This window comes from Myotis lucifugus, unplaced genomic scaffold (assembly GCF_000147115.1).
Source record: "Myotis lucifugus unplaced genomic scaffold, Myoluc2.0 scaffold_37, whole genome shotgun sequence".
NCBI classification, from domain to species: domain Eukaryota; kingdom Metazoa; phylum Chordata; class Mammalia; order Chiroptera; family Vespertilionidae; genus Myotis; species Myotis lucifugus.
This window is the reverse complement of record NW_005871085.1, coordinates 8,104,479-8,116,384: the sequence shown is the minus strand read 5'-3', so window position 1 is coordinate 8,116,384 and position 11,906 is coordinate 8,104,479. Positions and strand designations below refer to the sequence as shown.

General features: G+C 39.3%; 1 protein-coding gene across 12 annotated transcripts in view; it reads left to right on the top strand.

Moving 5' to 3' along the window:
- NDC1 (NDC1 transmembrane nucleoporin) overlaps nt 1-11,906 on the top strand; it is a 51,007-nt gene that overhangs the window by 9,862 nt on the left and 29,239 nt on the right. For 11 of the 12 annotated variants that reach the window (XM_023752788.1, XM_023752785.1, XM_014454617.2 and 8 more), the window contains 4 exons: nt 3,641-3,749; nt 5,590-5,641; nt 7,497-7,632; nt 10,564-10,656. In XM_023752788.1, the coding sequence (XP_023608556.1) occupies nt 3,641-3,749; nt 5,590-5,641; nt 7,497-7,632; nt 10,564-10,656 (390 nt within the window). The remainder of the gene's footprint in view (nt 1-3,640; nt 3,750-5,589; nt 5,642-7,496; nt 7,633-10,563; nt 10,657-11,906) is intronic. The other variant, XM_023752789.1, reaches the window with a different exon arrangement.

Below are 11,906 nucleotides of genomic sequence, written 5' to 3'. Positions count from 1 at the left end.
GGAGATTTGTTCTCATGAGACTTTAGCATGTGTTTGAGAGCTGTAGCCACCTTTCCTGCTGCCACTCTCAAAATTCCACTTTGCTCCACTCTTTCCCTCCCTGCTAGGTAGAGGCAGTTGCTGTGACCTAGTAGGGATGGGGGAGGATGAGGATGACATTCATGCAAAGTTCCTCTGTGCAACTGCCAGCTTCTTTTTGAACCTAAGAACTTCATGAGCTTGAGGATGTGCAAGTAAGTATAGAATATGTCAGTTACTGTCTCAAATTCTTTTCACAATAAGGCATGGCAGTTTTGATTGGTTGGAGTGGGACAGTTTAAACTATCTTTCAGCTAGGTTTTTAAAAGTTTACTAATTGGGGAGGAGCTGTCTCTGGAACTCGGAACCACCTCCTCTGGCAGGTGAGAGAGCGATCTCTTGCAATTTCTCACTGTTGCATCAAGGCTCTTCCCAGCCTGTTCCTACGATTTCCTGACTGTGCTGTTATTTGATTCATTCCCACTCTGGCAGGCTGAGGACTGGGCTTTGGAGCAAACATATTAGAACCAGCCTCTTCCCACTAGAACCCAGTCAGTTGAGAGAGGGATATGTAAACAAATAATGTGTCTTCAGAGTATGAAGTAGGACAGTGTGGTGGATTATGGTACTCTTGGTTTAACTAAACTTTTTATTTTATTTTATTTTTATTGATTTCAGAGAGAAAGGGAGAGGGAAAGATAGAAACATCAGTGATGAGAGGGAATCATTGATTGGCTGCCTCCTGCATGCCCCCTACTGGGGATCGAGCCCACAATCTGGGCATATGTCCTGACTAGGAATCAAACCAGTGACCTCTTGGTTCCTGAGTCAACATTCAACCGCTGAGCCACACCCTGCTGGGCGGGCCACATTTTTTTTTAATATAAGCAATAACAAGCACTATTATTATTATTTTTTTAAATATATTTTATTGATTTTTTACAGAGAGGAAGGGAGAGAGATAGATAGTTAGAAACATCGATGGGAGAGAAACATCGATCAGCTGCCTCCTGCACATCTCCCACTGGGGATGTGCCCGCAACCCAGGTACATGCCCTTGACCGGAATCGAACCTGGGACCTTTCAGTCCGCAAGGCCGACGCTCTATCCACTGAGCCAAACCGGTTTCAGCAACAAGCACTATTATTGTTGTTATTATTAACATCATCATCCTTATTTTGGGTGTTGCCTGTCAGCCAACTTCGCAAGAGTATTGTGGTATCATTTTTTATTATAAACTATTTAAGTACTATAGATAAAGTGAAAGTTTCCTTTGACCTCTGTGACCAGTTTCCATCTTTGCCTTAGAGGTAGTGACTGGTTTAGGATATATATTCTTCCAGACCCTATACTGTATATTTGTACATATATTTACCTACTAGAGGCCCAGTGCACAAAAATTTGTGCATTGGGGGGGGGGGTCCCTCAGCCCGGCCTATGCCCTCTTGCAGTCTGGGACCCCTCGGAGGATGTCCACCTGCTGGCTTAGGCCCGCTCCCTGGGGGATCGGGCCCAAGCTGGCAGTCAGACATCCCTCTGGCAGCCCGGGAGCCTTCGGGGGATGTCCACTTGCCAGCAGGGAGCAGACATCCTTAGTACTGCTGAGGAGGCAGGAGAGGCTCCTGCCACCACCGCTTTGCTGGCAGCCATCAGCCTGGCTTGTGGCTGAGCAGAGCTCCTCCTGTGGGAGCGCACTGCCCACCAGGGGGCAGCTCCTGCATTGAGCATCTGCCCCCTGGTGGTCAGTGTGTGTCATAGTGACCAGTCATTCCCAGTCATTCTGCTGTTAGGGTCAATTTGCATATTACCCTTTTATTATATAGATAACATATTTTGTGGGGTGGAGTTTTCATAAATAGTTTATATTGTACATATTACTCAGTAAGTTCTTTTATATCATGTATAATAAAAAAATTAGATCTTTTTTAAAAAATTAATTTTAGCCAATTTGCATTAGCTCATTAGATTTTTTTTCTTTAAATGTGCCTACACTATTAAAAACAGTGCATTAATGATAGATAAGGAAAAGTTGAACATTAGCATGGAATAGAGGACAAAGAAATGGATGCACATCAAGACCAGGCTTGGAAATTTTAGGCCAACAAAACTGAAAGTATTAAATAAGATTGATAGAGCCTGGCACATAGTAAATATTCAGTAAAGGGTAGCTGATAGCCAAACCACAGAAGAAACCCAATAGGGAATTGAAAAACACTTCATTTTGGGAGGAAGAAGAGTGTATATTAGCTCTTCTCAGCGTATCTACTGAAATGTCAACCTGCTTCCCTGGCCTCTCAGTACCCAGTGAGTAATGGTTAAAGTGAGAGCTACAGTAGGGATAGTCCAAAAACTATGCCAATTTTATTGGTTGGGAGGGCTTGGGGGGAAGGGAGGAAAAAGCACCAACACAGAATAGTGCAATTACATATCTTGCACTTGGAAAATGTTTGAATAAGCCAATGTAACTTGAAGTTGTACAGTTAGTGGCTAAGTATTCACATGGGCTGCTTTTTGTAAGATACTATAGGAATTGGCAGACATGGTAGGAAGATATAACTTCTACCTAAGTTCTACAAATTTTATTGTACTTTAGCTTCTGAAATTCCTTAAAAAAGGATTGGCCCCAATATTATAATAAGCACAAAAGAATTTACATATTCCTTTATATGTATAAGATTATAGTAAGCACAAAAGAAGACCAGAATTTGGAAAGATCATCTTTTGCTCATTAGATTTCCTTAGATTCTTTCCAATAATTTTAAAATATTTTTTTCATTGGCGTTTGAGGGCCAAGAACAGGAGAGGGTGTTGCTTGTCAGCCAACTCTTGTTTCATAAGAAATATGTGTTTTGTTTTGTTTTTTCAGGAAAAGTTCATGTTTTTTCTTATTTGATCACTTTCTCTTAGATTGATAGAATTGGAAGGTACCCACTAAGGAACTATTGAGCTGGTTCAGCTTTCCTGCTCAGTGTTGTACGAAAGGGGAGAGCATTATAACTCAGGTCTCCTGATTCTTAAGCTAGTGTCGTCTCCACTGTCTCCTATTTTTCTGAAAATAACATTTAAAAAAATTAGTGTAGAGGCAGTATGCATCATCTTTAAGATTACAGGCTCTGAAGCTAGCCTACTGGATTAAAAATCTCCGATTTTCCTTTTGCTAGTTGGTAATATTGGTTAAGTTACTTAACCTTTCTGTGCCTCCTGGTTTTCTCATCTGCAAATTTGAGGATAATAATAGAACCTCCTTCATAGGGTTCTTGTGAAGTTTAAATGGATTAATACATGTAAAATGCTTACAATAGTACCTGATTCATGGTAAGTGCCCAAAGAATGTTAGCTGCTATTATGATGATGATGATGATGATTTTTTACTTTCTTTGTTTCCATACTCCTTAGTATAATCATAGTTTGATATTGTTAATTTTCTCAATTCTGGCCTTTTATATCAATGATAAACTTGATATAACATCAGAAATAGTTGATATTTGCTTCTAGAATGAACTTTGTCTTTTATGCAATGATTATAGTTTATGTGTGGACTATTATAGTTATGTGCTTGCTTTAGAATGAACCACATCTCTGTTTGGGTGTATTATTTGATTCTGTTTTTCTTTTTCCACAGCAATACAAGTTCTTGCGCTTTAGGAGATCTTTGCTCTTACTAGTTAAACACAGTTGTATGGAATCACTGCTCTTGATTAGAAATTTCTGCATTGTGTATTATTTTCTTGGTAAGAATTTATGCTTTTTGATAGTGTGTTAGCTCATAGCTCAGAAAATGTCAGTGACATTCTTGATTGTTTTTATATGTTTCCTACATTTGTATGTGTGTGATTAGCCTAGCCCAACTGAATCGTTGTTTAGATGGTCAAAAAGTATTTACTTAAGGGAAAATATTGTTAAAGAAAATGTGGAATATACACACAATGGAATATTATTCAACCTTAAAAGAGAAGGAAATCCTGTCACATGCTACAATATGGATGAATCTTGAGGACATTATACTGTGTGAAGTAAGCCAGTCACAAAAAGGCAAATACTGTATGATTCCATTTATATGAGATATGTAGAGTAGCCAGACTCTTAGAAACTAAAAGTAGGATATGTTGGTTGCCATAGACTGAAGAGAGGGAGAAAAGGGGGAGAAGTTGGTATGTTCAGTGGGTATAGATACTGTAGAAATATGAAAAAACTCTAATGATCTGTTGCACAAGGCACTTATATCCACATTGCCCACTTAAAAATGTTTAAGATGGTAAATTTTTTATGTTATGTGTTTTTTAGCACAATAAAAAAAGGTGTTTTTTTTTAAAAAAGGAAAATATATGTGATTTGGTCATTACTTTATATAGAACATATTGCTTTTTATAAGTTTATAATGGTACTAATACAATAAAAATATTCTCTTGCTAAGGGAACCTTGTAGAATTTATTAAAGTGAATTTTCGTATAAAAATACAGCAGCTTCAATATAATGAACAGTACAAGTTAGATGGAAAACATTAATCTCAGTAGCAGCACATAATAGAAACAAAATCCAACTTTCTAAAATACTATTTTCAGACTAATTTTTTCTGTGCTATGGATATAATTACACTTATATCCATAGAAAAAAGTAGGATCAGAAAAAGGCCATTTTGTTGTCTACCTTTTTCAGTTGTAGTTTATGTAGTCCATTTTTCTACATAGCTTTGAAAATTGTCATTCTAATGTTAATACTTCATTGTATTAACCTACTACAGTCAGCCTAGCTGTTTGCCCATACAGGCATACTTTGCTTTACTGTGCTTCACATTATTGCACTTCACAGATGTTGCATTTTTTTTTACAAATTAAAGGCAAGAACCCTTCACTAGCAACAAGATTATGACTTGCTTTATTGAAATACAATACTCTGGAATACCACAATATCTCAGAGGTATGCCTGTAGTTGTATGTTAGTCTGACAAAGCCATGTCAGCATTCCCATGGTCAGCTATTTCTTTCAAACTTCATTTCTAGTGCTACCACTTTCCATTTTTTTGTTGTACTTTGGTCTTTTTTGGCCAGTTTCCTCTTTTCAGTTATTCATTTTTGTAAAAAGTTATGTGGGTTTACCGTGGGAGACAAGGAGGCAACACAACTACATGCTTCATTGTCTGTGCCTGAACTGCATAACTTTTGTGAGCGACCAATCACCAATAGACTTTGAAGGAAGAGATGTGATTGGTCATGGATCTTGCTATGCATCTGTTATCTACATACTTATTTGGTTACTGAAAAGCTAGAAATACTATATTGAGTTGCTCGAAGTTAATATACTATGGTAACTGAAATTTGAATTCAGTTGGAGGACTGGTGTTAGTAACTAAACCCTGGTAATTGAAATATGTACATATCAGAATTGAAAAGCAAAAACTGCCTATATTTAGAAATTATTCTTTTGTCTTGCCCATTCTTAAACAAACTAGACTTTAGACTGAGGTCTTGGTGTCTGTTTGACTATCTCATCAACCTCATATTTCAAAACATGATTAAGGTTTGCTTTTATAACTTTTTATGTTCATAACTTTGTATCTTTCCCCCCCTCAGGCCATATTCCCAAAGCTTGGATTAGCACTGCTATGAACCTTCAGATAGATGAGTAAGTGCTCTATGAAAAGTCTGATTTTAACTTTTTTAGACGTTTTCATCTTTTTAGATGTTTACTTCTTTCCACATGCTTTGATTGGTTGAGCCTTTAAGATTTTTAAGAATTGTGTTCATTTTTTAAAAATTTTTTTATTGATTTCGGAGAGGAAGGGAAAGGGAGAGAGAGATAGAAACATCAGTGATGAGAGAGAATCATTGATTGGCTGCCTTCTGCATGCCCCCTACTGGGGATCGAGCCTACAACCCAGGCATGTGCCCTTGACTGGAATCAAACGTGGGACCCTTCAGTCCACAGGCCAATGCTCTATCCACTGAGCCAAATCAGGTAGGGCAAAAATTGTGTTCATTTTTGAATGCACATAGTTCACATAGTCTAAAATTTCAATGATATATAAAAAGGGCATGCAATGAAGATGATTTATTTTGCTCCTTTCTCCAGTCACCTAGTTACTGTCCCCAGAAGTAATAATTCATTTATTGTTAGAAACAGCTTTTATATTGTAAAAAAGTAGACTTCTTGAGTTGCGTGGTATGCCTCCTTTTTTCTTTTTTGTCCTCAATGATCATTCTATGCTATGTTGAGCTAGACAGTCATAATGCTGTGGCATTATTCTAATTTTGCCTAGGAGGAACCAAAATTGAGGAGGGTCATGTGACCAGTTGAAGATCATAAGTGGCAATCAGGTATATTGTTCTAGTTATTCCCCATGCACTTGGCAAATAGAGCTTTCATCTTGATTTTTGTTTATTTTTTATAAATCTCACCCAAAGGATATTTTTTCCATTGATTTTTAGAGAGAGTGCAAGGGAGTGGGAGAGGAGAGAGATGCAGAGAGAAACATTGATGTGAGAAACATCAATTGGTTGCCTCCTGCACACACTCAAACTGGGGCCCAGGATTAAACTTGCAACCCAGGTACCTTCAACTGGGAATTCAACCTGAGACCCTTTGGTGTTCAGGCCGATGCTCTGACCATTTGACAACACTGGCCAGGGAAAATCTTATTTTGCAGATAAATGTAAATTTCTCCATTAATGTTCTTTTAATTATTATTCTACTGTGAGACTTTGTGTCATATATAGTCTTCACTAGTATCAGTTCTTGGGAGTGGGAATATTGGCATATATGAGTGTTTATGAGATATTATGGTTTCTACCGTGTAGATTTCAATTTTTAACGTTTAAAAGTTCCTAGGTAGTGCCCTGCCTGAGTGGCTCAGTGGTTGAGTGTTGACTTCCGAACCAGGAGGTTACGGTTCAATTCCTGGTCAGAGCACATGCCTGGGTTGTGGGCTTGATCCCCAGTAGGAGGTGTACAGGAGGCAGCTGATCAATGATTCTCTCTTGTCGATGTTTCTCTCTCTACCTCTCCCATCCTCTCTGAAATCAATAAAAATATATTTTAAAAAGTAAAGAGTTATTTTTAATAGTGCTATGTGCTTTTAACTACGATGGAACTGTTTGTAGGGTATACAGGAGAGGTGCTAGTTATGTTGAATGATTTTTAAGTATCAAACTAGAAAGCAACTATAATATAATTTTACTCAACCTCTAGGGGTTGGTTTATAGGTTTGGCTTATTCTTTTTCCATAGTAAGTGGCAGTGAAGATTTTGAACACAAGAAACTGAGTGCCAGTTTAGGTTTACTCTTCCTTTTAGGCTCCCTTTATGTTTTTTGTTAGAAGGTATTGGGGAAAAAATTCTATAGGGCACAAAATGAGAGGAGTTTATTACCATTACTATTTGCAAATAGGATTTATTTGTTTCTCAGTGTTGAGCCCAAGTCTGTTAAATGCTTAGACTGTATTTTTCCCCATAGGATTAAATAGTAATTTTTGTTTTCATAGGCAATTTCATAGGCCTCTTGATACTGTGAGTGGCCTCTTGAATCTCTCATTGCTCTACCATGTCTGGTTATGTGGAGTCTTTCTTCTGATGACTTGGTATATCTCATGGATACTCTTCAAAATCTATGCCACAGAGGTTAGTACTGATTTTTTTGTTGGTACATTTGTATTTTGGAGTACTACAGATTTATTTTTAGTAGAGCACTGATCAGCATGCTGTTATGCCCAAAGCCATTTTGGTAAATGGGGTTTTGGTCTCTTTACTGAGACTTCACTAGGGATGCATCATTTATTAACCATTATTTACTTTGTTGTTGTTGTTGTTGTTTTTTGTTAATTCTCATCCGAGGATATTTTTTCCATTGATTTTTAGACAGAGTAGAAGGGAGGGAGAGAGAGAGTGAGAGGAACACATTGATTGGTTGCCTCCCACATGGGGATCGAGCCTGCAACTGAAGTATGTGCCTTTAACTGGAATCGAACCCTGGAAACCTTTCAGTCCTTGGGCCGATGCTCTATCCACTGAGCCAAGCCAGTTAGGGCTGTTGTTATCCTATATAATAATAGACAAACATGCAAATTAGCCATCCCTCCGATACGCTGAAAGCCACGTCCACCAGCCACACCCACCAGCCAATCCGAGTGACTATGCAAATTATCCGACAAAGATGGCAGTTAATTTGGATATGCAGGTGTCAAGGGCCCCAGGTGACGGCGGCCGTGGCCGCAGGCTCCTGGGACTTTCGTCGGCCCCAGGAGGCAAGGCCGTAGCCACGCTTGCGGGCTCCCGAGACTTTCGTTAACCATCACCCCGAGACAAAGATAGTGGCGCCCATAGTGGCTGGGGCGGAATGCTGGCGGCGTTGCCCCGGCAACGTGAGCCGGGCGGAGGGAGGGGAAGGCAGGGGCCTCAGGCCAGAGTCTGCAGTGAGGGATGCTGGGCTCACCGCAACATGAGCCCAAGGTCTGGTCCCCGGGTGCGTGGAGGAAAGGGAGGGCAGGGGCCTTGGGCCGGAGTCCACGGTGAGGGTTGCTGGGCTCACTGCGACACCAGCCCAGAGTCCACGCTGAAGGAGGGAGGGGAGGGGCCTGGGGCCGGAGTCCCTGGCGAGGAATTCTGGGCTTGCGGCTGCGTGTTCAGCTTTAGAAGTTATTTACTAATCATCAGTAAGTAAATAACTTCTAAAGCTGAACATGTGTGCTTGGCTGGGTGAAGAGAGGGGAGAGCAGGGGCCTCGGCCAGAGTCCGCGCCCCAGCTGGCTGGAGGGAGGGGAGGCGAGGGGCCTCGGCTGGAGTGCGTGCTGAAGGAGGGGCGGCGAGGGGCCTCGGGCCAGAGTCTGCGCCTCGGATGCGAGGAGGGAGAGGAGGGCAGGGGCCTCAGGCCGGAGTCCGCGGCCGAGGGATGCTGGCATCATTGTAGGACAGGCTGAGGGACCCCCCACCCCCCATGCACGAATTTCGTGCATCGGGCTACTAGTTATATAATGAGGAACAATGTTGGTATTCTTAATTATTGGAAACTAAATTGAATGGACGTCTAATGGTATCTGTTTACTATGCTTTACCTACAATTGACTTCTCTTCTGAAGGTTTTCATTTCTCTGTTGAGTACATACTAGAGGGGCCTGAATTTTAAAATATTTCTATGTGCTATTGATAGAGATAGTACTAAAATATTTAAATATAAGGCAATAAAATATTTCTTCTTTGAATGAAACTTTAAAAATGTATGTTGAAGCCCAGTGGGTGTGGCTCAGTGGTGAGCGCTGGCACATGAACCAGGAAGTCATCAGACCGATTCCCAGTCAGGGCACATGCCTTGGTTGCAGGCTTGATCCCCAGTAGCGGGTGTGCAGGAGGCAGCTCATGGGTGTTTCTCTCATTGATGTTTCTATCTCTCTCCCTTCCTTTCTCTCTAAAATCAATTAAAAAAAGATATATATATATATTAAAATATATTTTATTGATTTTTTACAGAGAGGAAGGGAGAGGGATAGAGAGTTAGAAACATCAATGAGAGAGAAACATCGATCAGCTGCCTCCTGCACATCCCCTACTGGGGATGTGCTCGCAACCAAGGTACATGCCCTTGACCGGAATTGAACCTGGGACCTTTCACTCCGCAGGCCAACGCTCTATCCACTGAGCCAAACCGGTTAGGGCTAAAAAAATATTTTAAAAAATGACAAGAGATAACAACACTGACAAGGATGTATAAAAAAACTATATTGAAGAAATGTTTGTTTATATATATAACTAGAGGCCCAGTGCACGAATTCGTGGGGCCAGCCAGGGGGAGGGGACATGGGAGGTTGCCCAGCCGGCTCCACCCCCAATCAGGATGTGTGGGCGATCAGGGACGGACTGGTCTGGGGCAGGGGCCCCAGGCAGTTGGTGGGCCGGCCCCGCCCCCAGGTTGAACTCCGGTGGAACTGTGGGTGAGGGGACAATTTGCATATTACCCTTTTATTAAATAGGATTTTAATCCTCATCCAAGGATATGTTTTTATTGATTTTTAGAGAGAGAGGAAGGGAGAGAGAGAGAAACATTGATGTGAAAGAGAAAAATCGATCAGTTTCCTTTTGTACCTGCCCTGACCAGGGGTTGAACCTGCAACATAGGCATGTGCCCTGACTGGGAATTTAACTCCTCTAGTGTATGGGACTATGCTCCAACAACCAAGCCACCCAGCCAGGGCTGAAGAAATGTTTTTAAATGGATGGGATTTACATTGTCTTTATCATCCAAGTGTTTGTCTTGGAAAATGAGTGTTTCGGTTTCATTTTACCATCTCTGTAGGTTTATATTCTTTAGTGGCTTCAAAGAATCTTTGCTTCTAAAATTTGTTTCATTATTTGAAACCAGAAATCGAATAAAATTGGAAGGGTAACATTTTAGAAAGTAGTATGTTTGGGTATATATAACTTTAATACAACATATTTTTTTTGGAACAGTAAAAATGTTAATTTGGTCTCTTTTTATAACTAATATCAGTTAGTACTTATTGACTATAATAAAGCCATGAAAATACTCACTTTCATAGTCCTTTTGATTATGTTTGATAGGCTCATCTGTTCCCTGTTCAACCACCATTTGTAGAAGAGTCAGATGAATGCCTCGCAAAAGTCTTAAACAGTAATCCGCCCCTCATCATAAAGGTACCAGAACTGTGCATTTTATATCTTTACACAGTCATCTCTAACTTATCTTATAGTAGCACTTAATATATAATATATTTAGGTGTTTAGATATGTTTTTTGAGAGCCTAGCACAGTGATGGCGAACCTATGACACGCAAACCTCTGACACCTCTGACACGCAAACTCATTTTTTTGGTTGATTTTTCTTTGTTAAATGGCATTTAAATATATAAAATAAATATCAAAAATATAAGTCTTTGTTTTACTATGGTTGCAAATATCAAAAAATTTCTGTATGTGACACGGCACCAGAGTTAAGTTAGGGTTTTCAAAATGCTGACACGCCGAGCTCAAAAGGTTCGCCGTCACTGGCCTAGCATATTCTAAAACTTTTATTGTAAAAATCACTTACATGCTACATTGCATGCTGTTTACTTTTTCAGTTTTCTTTCCAAGTGACTAAAATGAAAGTATGTACTGTAATGCATGTGTACAAGTTAAGCTAACCTACTAGTATATTCAGAATAGATATAAAAATATTTCCACACATAAAATCTGATGATATGCATTAGCTTTTCACAAACTCCTCATGGTAGCAAAACAAAGCATTATTGGTTTTTTAAAATCACTGGATCAATATTTATTTTCACTCATGTAGTTGGCCATTATGACTAAAGATAGTGCTTGGTAGTGTGTAGACATTCAGTGAACTCTCTTAAGATATGAATAATAATTATGATCCTAAAATAAATTTTAATCCAAAAGTTTAAAGAAGTTGCAATAAATTTACAAATTAAATGAAAATAAATTGTTTTAAATTGCATTTTGAAATTTTAAAGTAGATCTACAATATATGTGATCCTGTTAAGAGGTCATAGTAATTAAAAGAATTGAAATAGTTAGAATTCATAGTTTTTATTGCACTGGAAAAGTTATAAACCAATAAGAAAATGAACCACTGAGGCTCTTATTACCTTTAATTATCAATTATGACTAATTAAATAGATAAACAAAAATACCTAACATTGATTTAACAAATCTTTATTGGGCAGGTGTCAGTTACTGCTAGTTACTTAGGGTATAATGATGAGTAAGATGTAGCACAGCCTAATGGAAAAGGCAGATGCACAAAATAATGAAAATTTACTAGGGTAAGTAGAGTTTGAACCACTTATTCTGCTTGGGACCAATATAAGGAAGTTTCACAAAAGGTATGGTCTCTTGAATGATGAGTGAAGAGGTTTGACAGGGAACAAAATGAAGAGTTT